Source organism: Oryza sativa, chromosome 6 (assembly GCF_034140825.1).
Source record: "Oryza sativa Japonica Group chromosome 6, ASM3414082v1".
Lineage (NCBI taxonomy): Eukaryota > Viridiplantae > Streptophyta > Magnoliopsida > Poales > Poaceae > Oryza > Oryza sativa.
The window spans coordinates 31,473,150-31,499,407 of record NC_089040.1 but is presented as its reverse complement, the minus strand read 5'-3'; the positions used below and the strand labels follow the sequence as shown (position 1 = coordinate 31,499,407).

At 42.8% G+C, this 26,258-nt stretch overlaps 2 protein-coding genes, 1 long non-coding RNA gene and 1 pseudogene across 6 annotated transcripts; 2 read left to right on the top strand and 2 right to left on the bottom strand.

Annotated features, from left to right (window-relative positions):
- Positions 1–5,165: 5,165 nt before the first annotated feature.
- On the top strand, positions 5,166–8,644 carry LOC9266154 (ABSCISIC ACID-INSENSITIVE 5-like protein 2). The gene is made up of 4 exons (XM_015786963.3): positions 5,166–6,054; positions 7,975–8,052; positions 8,310–8,386; positions 8,479–8,644. The coding sequence occupies exons 1-3, from the start codon at positions 5,704–5,706 to the stop codon at positions 8,382–8,384; spliced, it is 504 nt and encodes a 167-aa protein (XP_015642449.1). The 5' UTR covers positions 5,166–5,703; the 3' UTR covers positions 8,385–8,386; positions 8,479–8,644.
- A 1,894-nt stretch (positions 8,645–10,538) lies between these two features.
- LOC9271407 (uncharacterized) lies at positions 10,539–13,119 on the bottom strand. 2 transcript variants are annotated; one of them, XR_001546596.3, is made up of 3 exons: positions 11,907–13,119; positions 11,646–11,797; positions 10,539–10,949 (listed from the first exon to the last, which is right to left on the bottom strand). XR_001546596.3 is itself a non-coding variant. In XM_015786959.3 (2 exons), exons 1-2 carry the CDS (start codon positions 13,063–13,065, stop codon positions 10,903–10,905), a joined length of 1,467 nt encoding a protein of 488 aa, XP_015642445.1. In that variant the 5' UTR covers positions 13,066–13,119; the 3' UTR covers positions 10,539–10,902. The 2 variants fall into 2 exon arrangements, 1 of the variants encoding a protein (XP_015642445.1); XM_015786959.3 differs by having other exon boundaries at positions 11,646–13,119.
- A 2,085-nt stretch (positions 13,120–15,204) lies between these two features.
- On the bottom strand, positions 15,205–17,645 carry LOC107281321 (uncharacterized). 2 transcript variants are annotated; one of them, XR_001546604.3, is made up of 4 exons: positions 16,940–17,645; positions 15,909–16,561; positions 15,557–15,819; positions 15,209–15,460 (listed from the first exon to the last, which is right to left on the bottom strand). It is a non-coding gene; the product is annotated as an uncharacterized lncRNA (long non-coding RNA). The 2 variants fall into 2 exon arrangements; XR_010741902.1 differs by lacking the exon at positions 16,940–17,645 and having other exon boundaries at positions 15,205–15,460; positions 15,909–16,899.
- A 1,639-nt stretch (positions 17,646–19,284) lies between these two features.
- Positions 19,285–25,638, top strand: LOC9270284 (homeobox-leucine zipper protein HOX29-like; annotated as a pseudogene). The gene is made up of 13 exons (XR_010741901.1): positions 19,285–19,898; positions 19,991–20,597; positions 21,311–22,078; positions 22,208–22,363; positions 22,453–22,527; positions 22,610–22,708; positions 22,802–22,996; positions 23,093–23,249; positions 23,346–23,423; positions 23,519–23,656; positions 23,768–24,087; positions 24,189–24,300; positions 24,705–25,638. The product of XR_010741901.1 is annotated as a homeobox-leucine zipper protein HOX29-like (transcript).
- The last annotated feature ends 620 nt before the right edge of the window (positions 25,639–26,258 follow it).

Below are 26,258 nucleotides of genomic sequence, written 5' to 3'. Positions count from 1 at the left end.
CCGTTGTTAATTGTTACACCATGTCCCCTTGTAACCACCCAGATGCGACGCGATATTCGTGCACTCTGTGCGAATATCGACGGTCGCCTTCAAATTTAAAATCTGAAGTAACAACTTGGGTAAAACTGGAGTTTTACAAAAGACTTGGAAAACCCGACACCTGGGTCGGTGCTTGCGAACTAAATGAATTTCCAAATCCGCGGACCGGGGAACGTACCGGGTGTACGGTTTCCCGCTCTCGCACTTAAGGACCGATTCCTTGGAATTTCATCCAAACATAAGACAAGTACGACCACATGGGTGGAATGGGACACCCCTGGCTGAGTAACTAGCTTATCAGGGGAGCCTTGATGCCGAGAGACATGTGGATTCGCCGGGGTGGTGTCGGGGAGGACCCCTGGGCTTCCTGGCACAGTATGGTCTGGGACCTAACCTGTTGTTGGTCTGGGACCCCTCTCGTCGGCATATGGTAAACCTGTGTCGGCTTTCGAAATGCCTTGTCATGAAAGCTTGGAGGTCTCCCGACGTGGCTGATCCCCACGGGCTGGGTGACCCGGGTTAGTAATGTCGTGTGGGTAAAGTGTACCCCCTCTGCAGAGGTTAACAAACTGTTCGAACAGCCGTGCCCACGGTCATGGGCGGATGTGAGGTGATTCCTAGCGTAGTTTTGTTTGACTACTGCTTGTGAAATTGCTGATGTGAAATCGGGTTCGATGTTTGAAAAGAATCCGCAGCTGACGGGATCAGCTAGGCCCGGGTGGCCGTTTGAAAAGTTGTTGGCCCGGGTGGCCGTTTGAAAGGTGTTGGCCCGGGTGGCCGTTTAAAAAGCTATTGGCCGGGTGCCAATCTTGTTCAAATCTAAAGACTGATACATTGCACATACTCCGACCGGACGAGACGCACTGCCTCATCCGTGTCGTTTGAGAAGCACTCACTTAGTTGCTTCTAGAAAAGAGTTCAAATAAAATCAATTGCAAAAACAACAGCCTTTCCTTGAAGCCTGCATTAAACACTTATTTTCCCCTGGCTTGCTGAGTACTCCCGTACTCACCCTTGCTCTATATAAATAATCCCCCCCCAGTTGCGGAAGAAGATGAAGTGGATCCTGCTGACGAGGAGTTCTTCCAGGAGCAAGTCGGCTACGATGAGTTTTAGGGTTTCAGCCTAGTTCCCAAGTCGCGCCTGTGATGATTGGTCCAAGTCCGGGCTTCCGCTTTCCTTTTGTAATGCAGTTGTGAGCTCGGGATCTGTCCGCAGCCCAACATGACTATATTCCTACTCTATAATAAAGAGACCTCTGTTGCTATGATATTCTGTCTCCCTGTGATACCAGCACTGTTTCCTGGGACTGGTATCGATTAACAGGTTAATTTGGAGCGTCACGGGCTAGTTCCAGCCGGAACTGGTTCGGGGCGTGACACTTGTTGAGTACTCCCGTACTCACCCTTGCTCTATATAAAAAATCCCCCCCCCCAGTTGCTGAAAAAGATGAAGCGAAACCTGCTGATGAGGACTTCTTCCAGGAGCAAGCCGGCTACGATGAGTTTTAGGGTTTCAGCCTAGTTCCCAAGTCGCGCCTGTGTTGATTGGTCCAAGTCCTGGCTTCCGTTTCCCTTTTGTAATGCAGTTGTGAGCTCGGGATCTGTCCGCAGCCCAACATGACTGTACCTCTACTCTATAATAAAGAGACCTCTGTTGCTGTGATATTCTGTCTCCCTGTGATACCAGCACTGTTTCCTGGGACTGGTATCGATTAACAGGTTAATTTGGAGCGTCACGGGCTAGTTCCGGTCGGGACTGGTTCGGGGCGTGACACCCTGTGTGACGTCTCGTCCTTCACGGTTCGACTACATCGGCTTTTCGGCGTCATCTTCCTCAACGACTGCCGTGATTGTGTCACCGTCTTCGTCTCCAGTGCATCCTCGCGCACCTTGGTCCACGACGCCCCTCCCGTGCGTCCACGACCACTCTACGGCGCCCTATGCGCGTCCTGCGGCTCGGCTACCTCGACATCAGCTTCCTGACTTCGGCTACAACGACCACGGCTACTCTACACACGGCTTCATCAACTACGGCTCCCTTGCACCCTTCGCTTTGGCTACATTGACTACGGTACACAGGGCTATCATCCGTATTGAGTACTCTTGCCGGTTTCTTCTCCAGTCCAAGTGTCCACGCTGCTCACGCTTGGACTGTGGGGGATGTTAGAGTCATATTAGGATATGATTGATTTGTGTAGACTCCTATATCTGTAATCCTTCCTTATCTCCTCTCCATGTACTCCTATGTATATCAGCCCTCTGAGGCTCAATACAGTCAATCCACGATTCGCAATATCCTCTCTCCCTGTACTATCCAACATTATATACTGCTATATAATCTAAATTACACTGTTTTATATAATTTAGGGGATGAAGATTTCTAGTATCGTGGATTAGGAATGTCATACAAACTCGACGTAAAGATAAGGGATGACAGGTTAACTCGACGTAAAGTTGGAGTTTCAACTATATAAACAGCCAATATCTATCTACCAAAAAAAAATCCCCTCGACGCACCCATCCTGATTCACGCATCCAAACTCATTCCACGTTCACGTTGTTGCTAATTGCTAACAAATTCATCTTCTGAGCATTTCAGACACGTTTCACTAATTTTGTGGGGAAAAACATACCACCTAAGTAGAACTGAAACATATTTAAGCCTGGATTCCATGCTTAGACACACAAAAACAAAAAAGGTTGTATTAAGAAATCAAAGCTTTACAAAATTTTAAGTGAAGTTTCACAATTTTATAATTGAAGTTGCACATGGTTAAAAAGTATTGTTTTTGGGATGGAGGGTGCAAATGCACTCGATCGAAAAGAAAAATATGTTCTCTGAATCGCTCAGCATTCAACGCTTAGTGAGGGTTAGATTACATACACATTGAATCTCCTTATTAATATGCCTAGTACAAGCATTTTTCAAGCACACGAGAAAACCTACTAGCACTTGCTACATATCACCAGTCCAAAAGCATAATATTTCAGTACAAGCCATTTCATGCCATTGCAAATTAGATGGAAGCAACAGCTACAGAAGCAAACTCAACAGCTACAGAAGCAAACTGAGATAAAATAGTAAACGTTGGGACTTTACTTATTATTAGTATGTCAAGTACTAACTTCTTTTAGGCAAGCATAACAAAACCTACTAGCATTTGCAAGTTGCAACATATCGCCAGCTCTCCCCGGAAAAAAAAAACATATCGCCAGTTCATGCCATTGCATATTGGACGGAAGCTGCATGTACAGAAGAAAATCAAGCTAAATAGTGTCCAGCTCTTCTAGAATCACAAAATAGTATCCAACTCTTATGTACAAAAGGTGTTCATTCCCAACAAAAAATGCTAGTAGATGTACAGTCTAGCAAAAAACAACTCTATATATCCCTGTCAAAACAAATTTGCAATCATCTCATAGCAAAACAAAAAAAAAAGATTCATACCATCAATTACAGCGAAACATGCAGATAACAAAAAAAAATCACCATCCATACAACCAAAATTGCATACAAATAAAAGATTAACCAAGGAACTGAAAAGACAAACAGATTCTTCAGTACAAGCCAGTTTAGTCTATGCATTGTGCAATTGGAAATTGGATGGAAGCAACAAGAACAGAACTAGGTATTTGTTCTTAAGTAAATGATGTTAAACTCTGCAAGTTTAGTCTATGCATTTTGCAAGTGTATGTGACTGACAATTAAGGAAAAAACCCGACAACAAAACTTATGCTGGGAAATAAACCAAAATATTCTAAGAATTCTCATTAATTTGCAACTTAAGTTGCACGTATTTATAACTAAAGTTGTGCATATTTATAACTTAAGTTGCACATGATTGCATTTTTTTATTCTTAGAAAAATCACAAAAATAGGTAAAATACCTAGAGGAAAATTTCCTAGATACACAACAGTAGCAAGTATTCAAGGGTGCGGAAATAAAAAAAAATATTACTCTAGGTACCTAGATACACAATGCAGCAAGCATTCAAGGGTGGCAAAATAAAAAAAAAAGAAAACAAAATGCAAAAAGCACAAGCAGTTCGGAACTGGCCCTACAGCCATTTTTCTGATATATAACATTACTGAGAACATTCAAATTTTTAGTTTTCGAAAACTTGCAGCTAAATCCTAAAAAGTTGCAAAAGTTTTTGCTAAAAATTTGCACATTCCAAAAAAGCAATGGGTATAAAAATCGACTGACAGATTGAAGATTTTCAATCACCTGCAAAATAACAAAGCAGTTTTTTTCTGTATGTTAAGTTTTTCTTATAAATTATAATGTTTTCCAGTTCTATTTTGATCTAAGGTATAGCTAGCATGTTTATATATACCCAATATAATGCCTCCTAAATTTCTTATCATCAAATTTGCTAACAGAAGTTTTATACCAATTCCCGCAGCAACGCGTAGGAAATCATCTGTTTAAGTATGGTGACCTCATGGTCACCGTCACCGAGGCAGTGGGGAGACGGGTTCAGGAGCAGGTCCAGTTTGAGGGAGGACTCCAAGTGGTGAAAAATTCATTAACTCATTACTTGCAACAAACAGGTCCAAAGAGTTGGATCATTGTTTTGTGTTTAACTCAAAGGCATAAAGACAATTAGTGCCATATAAATAAGCCAACATATATTAATATTACCGTCTACTACTACTTTTATAGAGGGGTTCATCAACCCAAAGTAAGCAACCTGGACAAGGTTCTTGTCACAAAACTATTAAGGCTGTGTTCGTTTGGACGTTTTTCCAGCGCGCTACAGTAACACGGAAAACGGAACGGTTCATTAACACGTGATTAATTAAGTATTAGCTAATTTTTTTTCAAAAATGGATTAATTTGATTTTTTTAAGCAACTTTTGTATAGAAACTTTTTGCAAAAAAATACACCGTGTAGTAGTTTGAAAAGCGTGCGCGAGGGGCAAAACACTGTAGGGCGCTGGGAAAACGTCCAAACGAACACAGCCTAACTATATATGCCCAGCAACAGTACAACTCCTTAACCCCCAATCAAGCCAACAAACCACTGATCCGATAATATTTGCATCCAGGCAGGCTGCAGTATGATGCATATATGTCACTGGGTTCGCACATTCTACTCGGCGGCTTCTGCATCCTCCTCAGGTCGTCCAACTCTTGTGTCTACATCAAATAAAATAGCTATTATCTCATAAAATGTCCTTGAAGCAAGAATTAGTACTCAAGAGGAAGAGCATTCATGTTGTCCACATTGAGTACAACAGGAAAAGCAAAACCTAAAGCAATATACTACTTTTTCAAGTATGCTTTGGTCAATACCTTATTACTTGCTCTATTCTCTTGTTCTTTTGACATGGTATGAATGCACTTTGATTAATTACTTCTTCATATTTAAATGCATGCTAGCAAAATATATTACACGCATAATGACACTGTTGGTACTTAAAGGCTTAAAAGCTAGCAGCTGTTGAGCTAGCTGTCTCATGAAGCTAGCTTAATTAAGTCTGATTTATATATATATATATGTAGACATCCAGAGAGAGAGAGAGAGAGAGAGAGAGAGAGCCAGAGACAAGCTTAGCAACAACAACCAAAAGCAAGGAGCACTAACTGCAGCTGTTGGCGATCGAATTAAGGATCCTGCAGCTACAAGCAAGAAGGTGCAGGTGCAGGGTGCGGCCATGGCGAACTACCACCACCAGGAGTACTACCAGATGGCGGCGGCGGCAGCGGTGGCGTGGCCGAGGGAGCCGGACAGCCCGCAGCTGAGCATCATGAGCGGCTGCAGCTCCCTCTTCTCCATCTCCACCCTGAGGGACGACGACGACGGCGGCGGCGTCCGCCTCGCCGGCGCCGCGCTGCCCGCCACGCCGGTGTCGCTCGCCGGGATCGCCGGCGGCGCCAGTACCCCCGGCGGCGACGAGGTGGACATGGAGGTGCGGCAGCAGAGCGGCGGCAGCGGCGACGACCGGAGGACCATCCGGATGATGAGGAACCGGGAGTCCGCGCTTCGCTCCAGGGCGCGCAAGAGGGTACGTACGTATATACAATACCAAATACGTATAATTATACGTATCATACTACAGTATTTATGTACGTATGTGTTTATAACGTACGGTATGAATTACTACTGATCATCAACAAATGTTCTCATATGTACTCTCTCCGATCAATATTACTTGTGCTTTCCGACAAAGCAATTCCGTTCTATTAAACGCAGGCCAATTTAATTGTCTGAAACGGCCGGCATGTACTTAATTATGTCCGGAGGGAGTAATTAACATGGAAATTTCTCTTTTCAAAAACTGAATATAATTAGAATTTAATTAAAACTGGATCTTTCACAAAAATAAAATGCTGCTAATAAGTCGATCACTTATAAGGTCATTGTTGGAATGCGATAATTTAATTAATTAGGTTTTCAATAGAAGTTTGTAGCAGGCGAAATTATATAATTTGCACATTGAATTATCAGTAAATTGCAGTCACGTCGTTATTCATCGTTAAGTTTTTGAGCTGAGCTGAACTGGTTAGTTTACACAACTGAATATATATGAACAAATTTCATTACATTTCATAAAGGAGTTAGTCTATATATTTTACATAATATCCTTGATGATGGTGCATGGAGGAGATATCTGTGTGTACCTTGGGCAGATACTGTATGGAGTGAAACTCTCGAGTATAGTGACCAAGTTTGGTCAATTTGTTAAAGAACTAAAAAGTTGATGGAGTGTGTTATCTCTTGCATCATGCATAGGTTCCTGTTGATAATGTTTAGTCAATATGGCCTAAATATGCATATCTCTTCTTTGATTAGTGCCCTTTCTTTTATTACCAGTCTATCATCATCCAAGCAGGCACTTGTGTGATAATTAATATCAAAATTAAGTCAGCTTCACCTAATCCAAGATTCCAAGTCCAGCAGAAAGGGCCCATACCAGAGAGTGTATATATATGTATGATATCCTCGTGGACATGGTGTCTACTTGTCTCTCCATGCATATTGGAAATTTGTGATATATATATATATATCACTAATTAATAGTACATAATAATAAAAAAAGAATGTGCGGAAAAAAAGAATGTGCAATTTGTTAACAATAGTAGTGTAGTCATGGGTATTATATATATTTTCCATCCCTTGTACGCATATATGCCCTTTAGGCCAACTCAATAGATCATCAATAGTAAATATCCCAAATCACTCCTAAAGTTAAGTAGTTAACACAATTACCATCGAAAAAACGAATGTGCAATTATGTTCTTTTCTTGAATGATTTGCTAATTGCTACATGTATCCTCTTTCTTGATTAAACATTAGAGAAAATTGGTGCCCCTGAATTTGTAAGAGTTCCAGATTAAATAGAGACTGTTAACAACGACAAATCGAACCTTCTAAGCAAAAAAGAAATGAACATAATGTCCCAGTTGATATTAACTATATTTGGGTCGATGCATGACACAAGGTATCCCAAAATATAATCACCACGTTAGACTCAGCTTACATCACAATTAACTACTCCTGCCCCCAAGAAAAAGTCTTCCTCGTATGCTTGAGATATTTTAACAGATAGTCTCACGCTAATATATACTTCTCTTGTTAGGTACGGACTAATTAAATAAGCATAAAGAACTTAAGTTGATCGGGACAAGAGGAAAATATGAAAACTAGCTTGGCATTATCTCGACTATCTATCATCTGAATAGGACTGCACTATGAATTAATTGGATCACACCTGCTGCTAGTGAGGAGCTCCTTTTACCGTCTCCATCTAACCTCTCTAGACTCTAGAGGTACTCCATTTCAGAACTAACCATGCATTTGTACCTACCAAAAGGGCAATAAGCATCCCCAAAAAAAAAACAGACTGCCTACTTGTCAATGAATCCAGTTCTGTCATATTAATACGATTCAGATTGTATTAATTGTGAAGTAATTTGTTATGCAGGCGTACGTTGAAGAGCTAGAGAAAGAGGTTCGCCGGCTGGTGGATGACAACTTGAATCTCAAGAAGCAGTGCAAAGAGGTACTCATCACTAATTCAATTCACAAGTGATCTTCACATCACTAATTAATTACTACCACCGTCTCAGAATATAAGAATCTAGAATCGGATGATGCGTTTTCTATTTTTGTCCAGATTCGTAGTGCTAGGAAACATCCCATCTGACCATAGGTTCTTATATTCTGGGATGGAGGTAGTAGTTGATAATAACTCATTACTTTTGAAATGTTGTGATTTGATCATTCATGTGACGAGCACTTGTACTTCTGCTTGGACAGCTGAAACAGGAGGTTGCTGCACTGGTGATGCCTACAAAGAGCTCACTGCGACGAACTTCATCAACTCAATTCTGAAGGTCGACCAAAACAAGCAAGATTATTTGACGATACAAAATCATTAGAAAGATCTAAATTATGTGTATTTGCAATCCGGTGTGCGTTTGTGCAGGGGTCAGGCATGAGAGAGGATATTGTGTGTAGGTGATCGATGGATGCTATGAACTACCTCTGCAGTTAGAAATGTGTTAGATCTTGTCTCTGCAAAGATGAACACCTTTTCTTACTTGTTCAACTCGATCAGCATGCAGTATCCTGTTCAATTTTTTTCCCCTTCAGCCATTCAGAAATTCAGAAGTGGCTATCATGCTTTAATTTTGTTTCAGTCAGTAGTAGTATTTGTTATCTTTGAGGGACAGATGGGCTTGTCTCTTGTCAGCATTCACCTTAGCTTTACCTCTTACTAGTATATTTTATCACTGAGTGCGTTTATGCTCATAGGGCATATATATCTTATGTTGGATATAAGTTTTTTTTTTTTTGGTCTTGTTTAGTTAAACTGAAGATGCATGGCCGACTGAACATGAGAAAAATATCATTTCGTTTGGAATGTCATGGAAAGCACTTTCTGAATGGCTAACAGGATATAATAAATATCAGCTCTCACCTTTGTCCACTATTGATAGAAAAGGAAAGGCAAGAAGATTGCCTTAATTAACCTAATTGTCATCAAATCAAAGTGGCCGGCTTATCGAGAACCTAGCTTTGTCTAGAAACTTTGCCTTGAAATGAATTGAAAAATCATGCATGCACTTGGCGTGTGATTCTCCTCCTTCCTATTGACAAAATACTTTTCGCCATGTCAACGCCGGAATGATCAGTATACACTATCCATTGATGCAGATTACTGGCGAACAAGAGCAGCAGCTCTTTTCCTTTTAGTTCTTCTTAGCTAGATATGAGAAATTTTCTTGGCCAAACATTGTAGAGTTTAAACAAAATTCTTCGGAACTTACATGCCGGCAAGCAAAGGAACACAACAAAGTTTAGCCTAACTTATATATTGACCGATTAAAATCTGTTATGCATGTTAAGAATTGAGACAGAAATTTAAGCCAAAGAGATTAATCTCTCGTAGAACAGCACGCAAATAACAGACATGACAACAAGGAGCGGTAATTAATTGAGTATACTACAGGTAGTAGTGTTGAGATGTTTGGAGATGGAAGTTGCAAGGTATCATCGAATGGAGGTGAGGGTGTTCTTTGTGGTGTCAAGCTTGGCCACTCCTCGGAGACATGTCGCGGAGCTTCTTCGGAGACATTTCGTCGAGCACGTCGCAGACGAGGATGCCCGCGCCAGAGATCGACCCAGCCGACGGTGCCCTTTGCGCCTCCGAGCATGATGGTCTTGGCTGGTGGTCAGGTGGTACATATGGCTCTCTCAGCTGAGTGATGGATCGGGCACAACCTGTCCCTCACCGGATCCTCCACGGACACCTCCTGGCATGTCCAACTCCGGGCGATCGGGACAGTGGACGACGGAGAAGTGGGAGAGGGCAGGCGGGCGGCGGCGGCTCGTTCCAGAATGCACCTCGATGGGATGGCCGGTGCTCGTTCTCGAACTGGCGGTGGTGGCGTTCTTACCGGCGGAGGTGTAGCCTCGGACGCTGCCGCTGGCCGCGTTCTCCGCGGCGGCGGCGGCCATGGCGCTGGATCGGAAGTGAACTTTTTTTTTTTTTTTTGGTTCTCCCTCTGCTTGAAGGCTTAACGTTGGGCTTGGGCCTAATCGGTGGCGCCTTATGCTGGGTTGTACTCAAGCCCAAAATCAATTGGGCCTTTCCAATTGAGCCAAGCCCGAAAACCTAGAAGATAAGACAGAACATCGGAGACTTTTGATTGGAGCTTCTCTGTCCCGCTGTCCGGAATGGTGCACTGTCAGCTATGTACAAAATATATCTTGAACTCCCTGCTGCAGAAGAGTTCAGAGTTGAGAGGGTATGATCTGCACACTAACATATTATTCCTGTTGCATAGATATTGTTGGATTGTCACTGTGTGTAAGACAAGTATTCTATATATACTATATAATCAGTTTTCTTTGGTAAAAAGTTATACTGTCTTGCTATGCTAGTCGATGAATCTGATGGCGGGCATTGTTCTGAGAATGAACTTAGAAAACACATTCGTTCAAAAAAAAAAAACAGTTTGAGGCAGCGGGGAGCAGATCCAGTTTGAGGGAGGACTCCAAGTGGTGAAAAATTCATTAACTCATTACTTGAAACAAACAGGTTCAAAGAGTTGGATCATTGTTTTGTGTTTAACTCAAAGGCATAAAGACAATTAGTGCCACATAAATAAGCCAACATCCCCTCAAAAAATAAGCCAACATATATTAATGTTATTAACGTCTACTCCTACTTTTATCATCAACCCAAAGTAAGCAACCTGGATAAGATTCTTGTCACAAAACTATATATGCCCAGCAACAGCACAACTCCTTAACCCCCATTCAAGCCAACAAACCACTGATACGATAATATTTGCATCCAGGCAGGCTGCAGTATGATGCATATATGTCACTGGGTTCGCACATTCTACTCGGCGGCTTCTGCATCCTCCTCAGGTCGTCCAACTCTTGTGTCTACATCAAATAAAATAGCTATTATCTCATAAAATGTCCTTGAAGCAAGAATTAGTACTCAAGAGGAAGAGCATTCATGTTGTCCACATTGAGTACAACAGGAAAAGCAAAACCTAAAGCAATATACTACTTTTTCAAGTATGCTTTGGTCAAGTACTACCTTATTATTACTTGCTCTATTCTCTTGTTCTTTTGACATGGTACGAATGCACTTTGATTAATTACTTCATATTTAAATGCATGCTAGCAAAATATATTACACGCATAATGACAAGGAAACAAGAGTGACGACACATTTACTGCTATGAATTTTCACGAAGAATGCAAGTAATTTTATGCATTAGTCGTCGACATTTTAGTGGAGGTGTCTTTATTCTGTTAACAAAGTTCAGGTTTTGTTTTTGCAAGTACAGTCAGAAACACAACGTTTGTCTGAAACTCACACAAAACAGTATATTGCATAATGAGTATTGGTACTACTCTGCCAAAAGGACTCTTGGTACTGTTCTGCCCTTGTATCAACATATCAAGCCTATCACCCTAAATAAAGTTACTACATTCTAGTCCTAGTTTGGTCATTCGGACCATCATAAACAAAGAACTATAATGATCAGCCCTAGATCCTTAAATGGCATTTTATTACCCATATGCACATGGTGCTGCATTTGTTCTGGAATACGAGCGGTAATTAAGTACCTGTGGTAGTGTTGAGGCGTTTGGAGATCCCAGTTGCAAGGTAGCATCGCATGGAGTAGAGGGTGTTCTTTTCGGGGTCAAGCTTGGCCACTCCTCGCAGCTCCTTGTTCCTGACGTCAACAGCGACCATCATTCCTCCCGTCTTAGCACCCCTGCCGGCAGCGTTGCCCAAGAGGTAAACAACATCATCATCGATGCAACTCAAGGCCGGGTGACTCAAATACAGGCGTCCTAGGGACAAGGAAGAGGTTGCCCCTTGACCTTGAGCCTCCTCCCTGTGTTCATCACCGCTGTTGCTGAGCATGAGGCTATGAAGCAACTCGTAATGGTGACTTGGGTTGGTGTCAAGATGGACTTCACGCGATTCAGCAGTGCAGTCACGGCGCCAGTCGTCCCATGAAGTGACCGGGATAGGCATGCTCCATGTAGTGATTCTCCACGAACCAGGGTGGAACACGGAGCGTCGCCGTGTCGGCTGAGGTTCTCTGCTGCGGCGAACCCATTCAAGGTATGAAGTAGGATCTGCAGAGGTGGAGGTGGGTATGGTGGTGGTCACCGTTCTTGGCGAAACGATCTCCATCTCCAGATACTTGATGGAATCCTTGTGTTGGCTGATGGCGATGTCCCGACAGAAGGACACATCTTCATTGAGGTACCTCCTCCAATTGCCCTTGGCCGGCCACGGCAGCGGCATGTCGCGGAGCTTCCTTGGAGACATTTCGTCGAGCACGTCGCAGAGGAGGATGCCGCGCCAGAGATCAACCCAGCCCACGGTGCCCTTCGCACCTCCGAGCGTGATGGTCTTGGTGGTGACGTGGTACAGCTGCCTCTTGGCTGAGTCCGGGATCGGGCACAGCCTGTCCCTCACCGGCTCCTCCACGGACACCTCCTCCGATGTCCAACTCCCAGACGAACAAGAAGATCTGTACAGGCGCAGCGTGGAAGTGAACTCACTCCAGACGTGGAGGGCGGCCACGACGTAGCGGTCGTCGCCGCAGCTGAGTATGGCGAGCTGGTGGTCACCGAGGGTAGGGGGAGGCGGGTTGGGGAGCAGATCCAGTTTCGGAGACGGGGGATCCGGATGGTAGACCAAGTAGTCGTTGTTATGCGGGGCACCAAGCTGATCGATGGGGACTCGGAGGAGGAGGAGGAGCTGGCCGTCGGCGTCGTCGACGGCGGCGGCGATGGCTTCAGGCACGCGAAGCACATTGCCATTGAAGGATGGGAGATCGGGGCAGTGGACGGAGAAGTGGGAGAGGGCAGGCGGGGACGCCTCCCACAAAGTCACCTCGATGGGATGGCCGGCGCTCAACCTGCAGCTGGCGGTGGAGGCGTTCTTGAGGGTGGACGTGTAGCCCCGGACGCCGAGCAGGAGGCTGCTGGCCGTCTTCTCCCCGGCGGCGCCGCCAGTCGCGGCCATGGCGTCGAATTAGGGATTTCGATTTTGGGGGTAAGGAAGGGGAATACAACAAACAGACGTAGACGGGTGGAGCGAAGGCTTTTATTTGGGATGCCCGCACCCGGGGTGATTAGTCCGCAAATGACCTAATTAGCGCTAATGGTAATATGTACTGGAGTAATATTTTTTTTAAAAAAAATACATCAATAATTATTTTTTTTAAGGATAGTTCACAGTTTTAAAAAATAGTTGAAAGATCATGAATTTTCAGTTGAAATTTTCCATAATTCGAGTTGAAAGTTTTAGAAGTTTGAGTTAGAAATTTTTTTAATCGCGTTAAAAGTTTTTAAATTCCCAGTTGAAAGTTTTCATAATTCAAGTTGAAAGTTTTTAAAATCAGGTTGAAAGTTTCAAAATTCGAGTTGAAAGTTCAAATTTCATGTTGAGAGTTCAAAGTTTTCAAATTTTGAGTTAGTTTTAAATTTTAGGTAGGACTTTTTTTTATTGAAATATGTAGATCTTTACCTATCATAAATGTTTAAGATGCTTTTGCCAAGTATTTTTGTACGTTGTCCCAGTATAATGCGCTGCGCAGTCCAATTTCATTTCCTCCCTGTGCGTATTTTTTTACGATTTTCCGGTCCGATTCCTCCATATCGCCCCCTCCCAAATTGCTCCACGTTTTCCGTTTTCATGTCCAGATCATATCATGTCCTAGCAAGTAGAACAAATTTTCTCCTCACATCAGTTCAGGCCCATGTAACCGCCACATTCCAGATCAATTTTACATACATATAAACCCTAAACCCTAAACCAGATAGGGCTCCATGGTGCCCGGGCACCACTGACATCTGCCGTTGGATCACATTCTCATCTAGTTGATCGGTACATGTATATTTGATTAACGGGTTCACCCGTTAAGTACATTTGATTTGGAAATTGACAGCATGTGCATGCATGCAAAATATTTAGTAACGTCTTTAATACCTAGGTTTGGTAATTGACAGCGTGTGCATGCATGCAAAATATTTAGGAGTATCAATTTAGCGTCTTTAATACCTTTCCATCAACAGTTCACGGCCGTTATTTGGTTTCTAAATATTTGTCACCATAATCATGGATTTGCGGTTTATTTGGCAACAAATATAATGCGGTTTATTAGGGTATATGAAAAATCTAAGTATACTTCTACGATGTAGTATATATGGAAATGTTATCCTGCTGTTATTTTGAAAATAATTATATAAGGAAACCGAGGTACCCTAAGTACACCATGAACGATGTAATTGGAATATAAGTATATATGGAGGCTAAGTATATGGTATGCTTATGTACACCTAGCTAAATTAGTGCGTTTTGCACTTTCCAGATTCAGAAAATGTTTACTCATTTATGTAATGTAATGGCTATGTATACACGGGTTATTTTTTCTATATACTTAGCTAACTTGTTAAGTATACAAAGTTTTAAATTACGTTAATTTAATTATATTATGAATCCAAGCGTATATAAATTTACAATTTGTGTACACGGTATATTTTATTATTGTCATTTAATATTGTTGTAAATAGTAAGTTTGGAAACTAATTAAATTTGGAACCAAGTATATTTTAGTCATTACGTCCGGATGTAAAATTTTATATAAATTAATCCAAGCATATTTTTTGTATACCATGGTTTCTAAGTATATCTATATTTCAAATGTGTGTACTGTAGATTATTAGAATTTAAAACTCGCCTACCTAGGCTGACAGTACATTATTTCCTAATTAAATTTGGAACCAAGTATATTTTAAGTCGTTACGTCCGGATGTAAAATTTAATATAAATATATCCAAGTATATTTTTGTACCATGGATTTTAAGTATATCTAAAATTTAAATGTGTGTACTGTGTATTATTATTTCCACCATGTTTTTCCATATGTGCCGATTTAGATTAAATTCAATTTCTTTCCACAGTGTTTTAGATGCGCTTTTAGAAGTTTAATATGCTGAATTGGAAGAGTAGATCTCTTAAGTGAAGTCTGAAAGGAAACAAAATATCGGTGAATTGGCTCATCCACATATCATAGGAGTTTAGCATAATATAAATGAAACATATGCTAATTAAAGTAAAAACGATCTATAAATATAAATATAGATGTAACTAGTTTATTATTACAGTACGATTGTGATTCATAAATGTAAAAACACAAAATGGCTGCTTATTTGACCGATGGCTGGCAACCATATCACACCATCAGAGAGTTGATTTTCGGCTGGTACTTGCATGTTGCCTCATGTTTGCTATTCAGACGGTGGGCGAGTCTCATTTCTCATCACTAGGATGAGAATTTATCATCACTATGACGAGAAATGATCAACTTAGGAGCCTCCACCTCCCTCTTGACATCTTTACGGTCTGTATCTATCTCCTACGAAAAAAAAACAAGTGGAAAATGTTAAGAGCAGGAGTGACAAATCCAGAACTGGAGCTGAACGTGAACCAAAAATATATTAAAATAAATTACCTGTGAATCATTGGGCTTCGTTTCATCGTCTATTAACATCTGCGCCTTTTGGAGATATGCATTCTCCTCTTGAAGACCATACTCATTGACTAGGGCCGTCCAAGTATCTTCAAAATCACTTGCTGTGCGTGCATGATATAAGTTGTGTAGTTCTGACTTCGTACCAAATAATATGTGCCAACGGCAGCGTGGGTGATCATACTTCTGCAGCGACTGATCGATCTTCTCGCTCCGGGCACTAGTGTTCATCTTGTCCATAGCTACTGGCAATATAAGTATAAATTTCAGAATACTAAGAAGAGGTCAACATATATGAGAAGTACATATACGTACAGATAAGTTGGAGCCATACCTGGAACAGAAATGTGTTGTTGGCGAGAACCAGAGAGAGCACCAGAAGTGAGCAGAGTCGTATTGTTCTGCTCTTTATATGTTGCAATTGTGTCTCCGTTGGAAGGAATGAAAAAATTAATATCATTACCAAGTATAAAGATCTTATTTATGGTAATATTTATAGCTATTACGACCGATAGGTTACATAATATAATTTGTTACCGTCAGCATGGATCGATCCAGTCAGAATTGGGTATCAATTGATTAATTTAGTAACCAACGAGTGATTTCGGTACTAATTGGCCATAGTCAACGGGATAGAGAGAGAGTGAAAAAATGCACGTCTGAATACCACAAGATTAATGACATAATCTGTACTTTTACAGGTGTACATGTACACATAGGTTTATGAGTGACAGAGCGAACACGTATACATGTATATCCCACAAGATGAATGACATAATTATCTCAGCTACCAGCTCTTTCTTTTCAGCACTAAATCTCTGTATGATAGGTGTGATGGAAGATGGTACACAACGCGAAACCGGTGCCACGAATTTAACACGAACAGCCTTCTTCCTTGTAGGTGGAGTGACAAAGTCATCATCATCGTGAATGGAACGACGCTTCACATTTCTTCTCATGCTCGCACACTTTGGAAGCCGCGGCATGCTATTAAAAACTACCATTATTAAAACAAGCAATATGATTCTCTTCGGGTCATATACTTCAATTTAAAATTAATTAAATCTATATTTACAAAGATTATAATTGAGATGTCCACGTAAAAGAGACATTGCTGCTGTTTCACTACCTACCTAAATTTTATTCACTGGATGCAAATCAAGATATTCGAACGGGCATGTTATATACCTAAAACAATCTAAATTCAACTGCATTTCAACAAAAAATCTATAAATTTAGGTTCCAGGTGATTCATCATGTGCTCAGTTTAGTAGATAAAAAGAAGAGGAATGGCGAATCATCTATACATAACAGGGACTGCATGTGAATGTAAGATGTGTGAGTGATAAACACTGAGATCCATACCTTTCAGGTAATGCAGCTTGCTAGTGAATAATGTCTGTTCCGAAGCTCACGAACAACCAGCGACGGCAGCGAAAAGGCACTTGGACATCAGGCGCTGTGATGGCTTGACAAAAATGGTTGAGGAGTTCTGGTTTCCAGCAAGAGGCTTGTGGACGAACGTCGTCGGTGACGAAAACCACGGACGTCGGCCCTCTTCACGGCATGGCGAGCAATCCCGGCGAGGTAACTCGGTGAAGACGATGTGGATAGCTAGCTCTTGGACCGTGAAACAGTGTGGAAAAGAAAAATCAAAAAAAGGAATACAGTAGCCGGTTATATGTGCATCTTGAAAATGGAATGTAATCTTGAAAATAGATGGCAATAATCGCAATTAGTGGAATGGCGTCATTTTTCAAAAACGAATCATGATTCAAAAGGTAAGTATCTGCATGCAAACGTTGTATATATGGAAATGTGATATAGAAAATGGAAAGTGCTAATCATAATGTGTATGCATGATTAGAGGGCGCAAATTTGGAAATACATGCACAGTAAAAATGGAAATACCTGCATGCATGTTCTAAGGAAAGTATATGCATGCAACTCTTATCGGGTTAGACCCGTTAATGTGTGATAGCATCCTCTAGTGTGTTGCACGGATCTTAAAGCATTTGGACGGTGGATGGCTATGGAGCCCGGGCACCATGGTGCCCCTAACAAATTTACTATATATATATATATATATATATATATATATACATACTATACCGCATCTGGCGTACGTAGTAGCTAAAATGCTCCCCCTCACATCCTACCCCCACCCCTCCCAACCCACCCCCGTGCACCCCAACCACCGGCGCCCCCTACCCCTCCCAAATTTACTAGTAAATTGTTTACTATCGAATCTACATGCTATATATATATAGACTAGCAAAAGTGACCGTGCGTTGCACCGGGTGTTTACGGAGTGTGTATAGCGATCAAAAAGTATTGTTTGGTTTAGAGAACTAATCTGCTCAAAAAAAATTGTTTGTTTTTAGATAAATAATATGCTCTATATTTGCGCACAGAGTGATGTCACGATGGATAAAATTTAACTGAACAATTTTTTAAACAGTCTAGTATTTCAATAATAATCACAAAGTTTTTTTTAAAATATTCCACTTTACATGTGTATGATATGAGCGATGTTCCTGACGCGTTAGCGTAACGATTGTACTACGGTGGATAAATTTAACTGATCGATTTTTAAGCAGTTTAGTATTAAAAAATAATAATCACAAATGTTTTTTTACAGTTATTCCACGTATACGTGGATGATATAAATGTTGTACCTGATGCATTGGCGTAATCTCTAATTTCGAAATCTCTGCCGATTCGCGTGCAAACAACCCCTCCACGTGGCACAATACGATTCCAGCGTTAGTCCTCTCCCTCAGCCGTCGGATCGATGATCAACGGTGTGGAATAGCTGCGGTGGACCTCTTTGTAATATGTGAGGTTTTAGGGGTCTTTTTGAAAAAGTTATACCCTGCTATGCCCTTCTCTCCGCCGGCAGCCCCGCCCCCGCTTCCTCCGCCTCATTCGTCGGAGGTCGACCTACGCCGATGTCGCCGCCTCTTCCTCCTCCTCACGCTCCAGCTCCAGCTCCACCTCCGCCCCTCCGGCGCCCGAGGCCGACCCTCCCACGCGCCGGCGCGCTGTTCTGTGCGTCTCTCCCCTCAAGCTCGGCGGCAGTGGCACAGATTCACCTCGTCGCTGGATGTGGCGATGAATTCGGTTGCCGTGCTTGGGGATGGGGAGGGTGAAATCACGTGCATCGCTACGTCCGTCTTTGCCTGCCTTTTGATTCGCCAGCCGCCTCTCTCCCCAAGCCGCGGCACCGAGGGGATCTTGGACGGAGGCCACTGGCCGTGCCGCAAAGGGCGTGGCTGAGGACCGCGCTACCGCTGCCGGATGACGTCATGCAGGAGCAGGAGCTCCCTCCCCTGCTTCCCTATGTGTTCACACCACAGGTGATTAATTCCACCTGTAAACGGAATCGGAATCGGAATATATAAAGCGGCGCACATGGGGCGAGCGAGGAGGGGTGCCACGTAAGGATTTTGCTACAGTATATACAGCGCGCGGGGTGGCATTTTTGTGAAAAGGCCCTCCGCTTCGCGCGTAATTCGGCCGCCGTCCTCCATGAACAGTCCCACCGAGTTGTCTATTTACGTTTAGGCCTCTGGTGAATACAGTTATTGCATAGGAGGAAGGGAGATGTGGCGAGTTAGGGTCGCGCTGTAAAACTTGAAAGACGAGGGTCTTTTTCGCAAAAACGCCGTGCGCCCAGCCCCAAGCCCCCAACCTGCCCGCCGCTGCCTGCTCGTCTCCTCGTCCCTCCCGTCCCCCGTCTCGCCCTCTCCCTCTCCTTCTCCCGCCTCGCGTCGCCGCCGCCGCCGCCGCCCCGCGCGCCGCCCCTCCTCCCTCTCCCTCAGCCATCCTCCTCCTCCGCCGCCGGTCCATTCTCCGCCCTTCACCGCCTCCGTTGCCGGCCACCACTGCCCCCGTCCACGCCTCGCGTCGCCGCCCCCATCCCCGTCCCCGCCCCGTCGCTAGGGTTTCGTCACGAGCGACCTCCCGCCGTGGAAGCTTCCACCTTCCTCCTCATCCTTGTCCTCACGGCCGCGGCGTTCGCGGCGTAGGCGGCGGGGGACGGGTGCAGCGCCGGATGCGAGCTCGCGCTGGCCTCCTCATCCTCGAGCGCCTCCACCCCAATACTTTCTTCGTCCTCGCCTCGTCGCGTCGCTCTGTCTTCTCCCCTCCCTGCCTCTTCGGTTGATGTCTTCATTTCTTCCCCTTTCGTGCGAATGGGACCAACGGCGGATCAAGCGAGGGCGCCGCAGATCGACTGGCGGCACAGCTTCTCCCCATCCTTTGGTGCTGCATTGCTGGTATCATCGTCGTGTTTCCCGCTGTTGGTGCGTGTCTCACGGAGGTAAGGTTTGCAGCGTGCATAATGATGTGCGGTTGAAGTTGAACTCAGTTTTGTGTTCCTTTTTTGATATTTCGATTTTCTTCTTTTCATAGAAAGAATGGATTGGAGTAAATCAGCAGCGGTGTGGATTGTGCTCTGACCTCGGCAGGGGCGGATACAAGAACACAGCGATGAGATCCGGTGCGGTTTGTGGCGGACCAAGCATGCCGGCCGATGGAGATGGTTCTCTGCATCTACGCATTCCCCACCAACATGCCGCCCTTCAGGTACAAATCAAGTCTGATAAAACACTGCCATCCTTCTTGTGTTACATGTTCTGTGTTACATGGTGGCCTCCTCCTCCACCACAGCGGCGGTGTCGGCAAACAGATTTGAGAGGTAAAAACATCCCTTCTTGTGTTGCTTTACGGCCATATTTGAGAGGAGAATGGCATGATGCTGCAGTTTGATTTCACCGGCTTTCCTGCTTGCCGTATTTGTAATCTCAACTTTCATTTCAAGTGATTGTTGGGGCCAAACCTATGGTGGCTAGTCGCTGAGGTGGTGTCATTAATGGAGGCAAAGAGTGGCAAGTGGTGACCAAAGCGGAAGGACCTGGTGTGTTGCGCGTGCGCCGGCCACTGGCGGTGCGAGGCCACGGCGACGGTCATGCTGCCATTATCCAAGTATGGCTGCTGACCAATTTCTTCCCTGAAGTAGGTGAGGTTAGCCCGATAGGAACACATACCACCTATATTGTGATATTTGGAGCTAGGGCACATTCAGTCCTGTTATTTGATCTGTAGCATCAAGGTTGTAAAATTATCAGTTTTGCAGAGGATTTTTGGTCATCAAATTGGAGTTGATGATATTTTTTGAGACACTGAATTAACTAATATCAAATATATAATCTGGATTTCCCTTCAACTCAAAGCTTGTTGTTGTCTTGTTGTCTGCGTGCATGCTGGGGTGGCTCTTCTGCGGGCGATCAAAAGGGCAGTGACAGCATGTATTGACGAACGCAATGTGCTTGCTGGCCGAATAGACATGAACACATATCACTGAGAGGGAGTGAAACAGTGTTGACGAGTAGCCTGCTTTTGGGTTAGTTCTTGATCAAGCTAAAATGCACTTCTTTTTCTTGATCGGTATAAAGGGCACCCTTTTTTTTTCTTGCAGCATTTTCATATGCACCCAATATTGCCCACACGGCCACACCACCATCATCTATAGGCAAGTAGTATGTTCATGTGCAAATTTTGCAGGGATCAAATAAATGTCATTTCCCTGATCCATTATTTGGCTATCTCGTGTACTTGATGCCGATTTTTAATTTCTTATTGCTGCATGAACTATTTCTTTTGGACAGTCAGAGTCTCAATCCTTGCCATCATTAACCGAGAATCTTTTTTCCATGATTCTTACTGTTTCAGGTGATAGAAATAGCATTGTAGTAGGGTGGTAATAGCAAGAAGCCGAAAGGTAAGGATCAGGCTATAACGTTGGGGCATTGGCAACTCAATTAAAAGGTAAGTATCTATTGGTCACAGAGCTTGACAACTTTGAATCTTTGATGATCGTATTGTACCATTGTTTCAGTTGTAGTGGCCATTGTTCCTGTTAAATGCAAGTTGATACTAATAAACCCATTGAATAGAGGCCTTCATATAATTCAATGTTTAAGAGAAACCAACCGTGGACTGGAGCTCTCAGATTAGTTTATTCAAGCCACTTTTTTCTAGCATGCAATTATTTCGTGGCTTATTGCATTCCCTATAATTTTCATTGACTTAGAGGAGGTTTGGGGCTTTTTATTTTTAATGAGGTGCAACAATCTGTCCATCTCACTCGTTGGTGCAATTACATTTTTTGCTTGATTTTCTTCACTGCTTTATGACGACTGAGATAAAAACTTATCTGTGCAGCTTCATGTTTCTGATGCAGGGGTAGGGTAGTTGTCTGGTTGTTCATGTTCTGATTTAACTCATTAGTGTTGTGCTAAATGGAAGGTCAAGCTGCTCTACATGCAGGCAAGAACAGACAAGCCTGAAAATTTTTGTGGCAAATTCTTAGCTCAACCTGAAATTCCGAAGCTGAAATCTGTATTCAGTCTTCAACTCTATGCTCCGACGACGCTGGCGCCGGCTCACGACTTCTGGCTGCTGCGGTACACCTCCATTCTCGGTGATGGAAGCTTAGTGGTTAGTTGTCTGATCATGGAGCGCAAAACAAATTATCCATGTGCTGATGTGCAATTAATACCAAAGTATTTGTGTGTCACTATGATGTCTTGTCTGCTTGCCTGAATGTTCTTGTTCTGAATTCTGAAGGTGTGTGAGAGATCACTCAGTAGCAAGCAAGGAGGCCCAAGCATGCCACTTGTCCAGCCTTTTATCAGAGATGAGATGCTTCCCAGTGGGTTCTTGATCCGACCTAGCGATGGTGGAGGCAGCGTGATACACATCGTTGATCATATGGACCTGGAGGTAATAACTAATAACCATTACAATTTCTTATCCAAATAGTTCATTCATCTAGCAGAAAGAAATTTCAGCCAATTTTTTTGTGTTCACAGCCTTGGAGCGTGCCTGAAGTTGTGCGACCTCTGTATGAATCTTCTGCCTTGGTTGCGCAGAAGATATCGATGGCGGTACAGTAATTATAGTACCCTGTTCTTGATGTTCTTGTTGATTTGTAAAAATTATTGCCTAATTCAGTCATGCAAAATTCAGTCTTTACGCTGCCTGAGGCAGGTTGCCTACAAAGATACCCGTTCTGTGATCACAGGATGGGGAAGGAAGCTTGCGGCTTTGCATGCTCTGAGCCAAAAAGCTCACCACGTAGGACTCCTGAACAGCAGATGCTTCTTGGTTCTTGCCATGAATCTTCAGTTCAAAAGTGTGAAAAATAATTTTGCATGCTCTCTTTTCAGAGGCTTCAATGAAGTTCTCAATGGGCTTGCGGATGATGGATGGTCCGTGATCGAGAGCGATGGCATCGACGATGTTTGCATCTCTGTCAATTCATCCAAAGTGACCGGTTGCAATGCAACATTCAGCAGTGGACTCACTATTGTCAGTACCGGTGTTCTTTGTGCCAAGGCATCCATGCTGTTGCAGGTTAGCTTCACTATGAAACTAGAATTAGTACTTTCTTTTTGTTTGTTTTGTAATTGCCAATATTTTTCATACAATATTTCTTCTGCTGTTTGCTAGGATGTCTCTCCTCCATCACTACTGCAATTTTTGCGCGAACACCAGTCACAATGGGCTGACGATGAAACCAAACTTCTGCAATTTACCCATGTCTCGTCTTGGAGGATTCAGTGGTCAGGTCATACTTCCTTTAGCACACACTTTTGAACCTGCAGAGGTAAGTCCATCTTCTACTGTCTGTCGGTTACAAAAAAGGTCCTGTCCAATTCTGTTTTCCTGCTCGATGTTTTGGTGCAACCATCTACTGTTTCAGTTCCTGGAAGTTATCAAGCTAGGAAACACCAGAAACTACCAAGATACACTGGTGCACCGTGATCTGTTCCTCTTGCAGGTGACTTCTTGATTCATGAAACTTATCACCAGTTGAAGAATCATTTTCTTTTTTCCTCTGTAAAACTTGTGTTCTTGGCCTGATTGCAATGGCAGATGTACAATGGAGTAGAGGAGAGCAGTGCAGGAACATGTTCAGAGCTAATCTTTGCACCCATCGATGCATCGTTCAGTGATGATTCTCCGCTGCTGCCTTCCGGTTTCTACATCATCCCTATCGATTCTCCTCTGTAAGTAAATCTCACACAATTAGATAATACACTAGCATTTCGAATCAAATTTTCTAAAATTTTTATGCTATAAAAAACATAATTCTTCTGGATTTTCTTTCCTTGCAAATGTTAGGACACATCTAGCTCGAACTGCATGCTAGATCTCGCTTCCATGCTCGAAGCAGCGACGCCATGGAGCAGGATCAGCGGCATCAATAGCAGCGGCGAGCTCCAAGGCGGTGATGACGATCGCGTTCCAGTTCGCGTTCGAGAGCCACCTGCAGGGCAGCGTGCCCGCCATGGCGCAGCAGTACATGTGCAGCATCATCTCATCGGTGCAGAGGATTGCCGTGGTGCTCTCATCCTCCCGCCTCGTCCCTCCCGGCGTTGCCGCCGCCACGCAGCACGCGCCGGCGACTCGGTGCTGCCCAGATGGATTTGCCAGAGCTATAGGTTTGTGGCTTCGCAGCTGCTTGTAATACAGTTCATATCTGTAAGATTTTTTAAAAAAAAACAGTTCGCTTTTCAGAACTCATGATGCTTTGCTTATGCAGATTTCATTTTGGAGCTGAACTCATCAAATCTGCAGATGCCAACAGCAGCAGTGAATCGGTTCTGAAAGCAGTTTGGCATCATCCCAGTGCCATACTCTACTGCTCTCTCAAGGCTTCTTCAGCCTCTATTTTTCTTTTTCTGATTAAGATACAGATTTTACCTAGATTTTTATAAATTCGTTTTTTTAAACTGTTGAACTGTATATTTCGAACGAAAAAAATTTATATAGAAGCTTTAATTATAAGATAAATCTATTTTTCAATTTTAAAATAATTAAACCTTAATTAGTGAGATGTTAATGATTTTCTCGTTTTACCTGTCCGAACTTAATCTTTTATCTTAAACTCGAATGGGGCCAGTACTCAATACTGTTATGCATGGAGGATTGTTTGTTATCTCAATTTATTTCAGGGACTTTTGAATCTTTTGTGCAGCTTGACTGAAATTTTGTTGACACAAATTCACCTTAAAGTTGACAGTGTTGCACACCATTAACCATTTGATTTTTCATGTAGGTGATGCCAGTGTTCACGTTTGCAAACCGAAGACGGAGGCGGCGCCAGGCACAAGATGGCGGAGGAGGTGAACAAATCTATGATCATCAGGAAAATCAATCAAATTTATGTTACCTAATCTATCCAACAAGTGAACAAATTGGAGGCAGCTAAGACTACATAAGAAATTGAAAAGCACGGCCATACTCTTTTGACTAAGTTTCGAAGTCAGGCTTGCAAGGATAGACTAAAGCTCTTATATCAGTCTTTCTTCTCTTAGCAAATTCTCATTGCTAGATCTCAGATCATCTTGCAAACCTCTTATATCATTTATATCATTTTCCATATGCAAATCTGTGGTTCATCTCTAAATTGTAATGACTGGGTAAGCTCTCTGGTCCTCCCATGTCCTTGACAATAACAGTAATATCCTTCAACTTTTCAACTTATCTTCATTCTCACAGGTAAGTCTTGTAATTCATCTTCTATTTGTGCTAGCCTTGATGTTAAGTCTGCATTTATAACGGTACTCTCTTGAGTTTCTAAACTAACTTCATCAATGGATTATTTGACAGGTGATGCCTGGTAAGTCTTGTAATTCATCACAGGTAAGTCTTGTAATTCATCTTCTATTTGCTGCACTGGTGATGCCTACAAAGAGCTCACTGCGACGAACTTCATCAACTCAATTCTGAAGGTCGACCAAAACAAGCAAGATTATCTGACGATACAAAATCATTAGAAAGATCTAAATTATGTGTATTTGCAATCCGGTGTGCGTTTGTGCAGGGGTCAGGCATGAGAGAGGATATTGTGTGTAGGTGATCGATGGATGCTATGAACTACCTCTGCAGTTAGAAATGTGTTAGATCTTGTCTCTGCAAAGATGAACACCTTTTCTTACTTGTTCAACTCGATCAGCATGCAGTATCCTGTTCAATTTTTTTCCCCTTCAGCCATTCAGAAATTCAGAAGTGGCTATCATGCTTTAATTTTGTTTCAATCAGTAGTAGTATTTGTTATCTTTGAGGGACAGATGGGCTTGTCTCTTGTCAGCATTCACCTTAGCTTTACCTCTTACTAGTATATTTTATCACTGAGTGCGTTTATGCTCATAGGGCATATATATCTTATGTTGGATATAAGTTTTTTTTTTTTTTTGTCTTGTTTAGTTAAACTGAAGATGCATGGCCGACTGAACATGAGAAAAATATCATTTCGTTTGGAATGTCATGGAAAGCACTTTCTGAATGGCTAACAGGATATAATAAATATCAGCTCTCACCTTTGTCCACTATTGATAGAAAAGGAAAGGCAAGAAGATTGCCTTAATTAACCTAATTGTCATCAAATCAAAGTGGCCGGCTTATCGAGAACCTAGCTTTGTCTAGAAACTTTGCCTTGAAATGAATTGAAAAATCATGCATGCACTTGGCGTGTGATTCTCCTCCTTCCTATTGACAAAATACTTTTCGCCATGTCAACGCCGGAATGATCAGTATACACTATCCATTGATGCAGATTACTGGCGAACAAGAGCAGCAGCTCTTTTCCTTTTAGTTCTTCTTAGCTAGA

Excerpts from the sequence above, each read along its gene's own strand:
- LOC9266154 (XM_015786963.3), top strand. The coding sequence starts at position 5,704 with ATGGCGAACTACCACCACCAGGAGTACTACCAGATGGCGGCGGCGGCA. Across the intron at positions 6,055-7,974 it reads GCTCCAGGGCGCGCAAGAGG|GCGTACGTTGAAGAGCTAGA; the intron begins GTACGTACGTAT and ends TTTGTTATGCAG. Across the intron at positions 8,053-8,309 it reads TCAAGAAGCAGTGCAAAGAG|CTGAAACAGGAGGTTGCTGC; the intron begins GTACTCATCACT and ends CTGCTTGGACAG.
- LOC9271407 (XM_015786959.3), bottom strand. The coding sequence starts at position 13,065 with ATGGCCGCGACTGGCGGCGCCGCCGGGGAGAAGACGGCCAGCAGCCTC. Across the intron at positions 10,950-11,645 it reads ACGCCTCAACACTACCACAG|ACACAAGAGTTGGACGACCT; the intron begins GTACTTAATTAC and ends TATTTGATGTAG.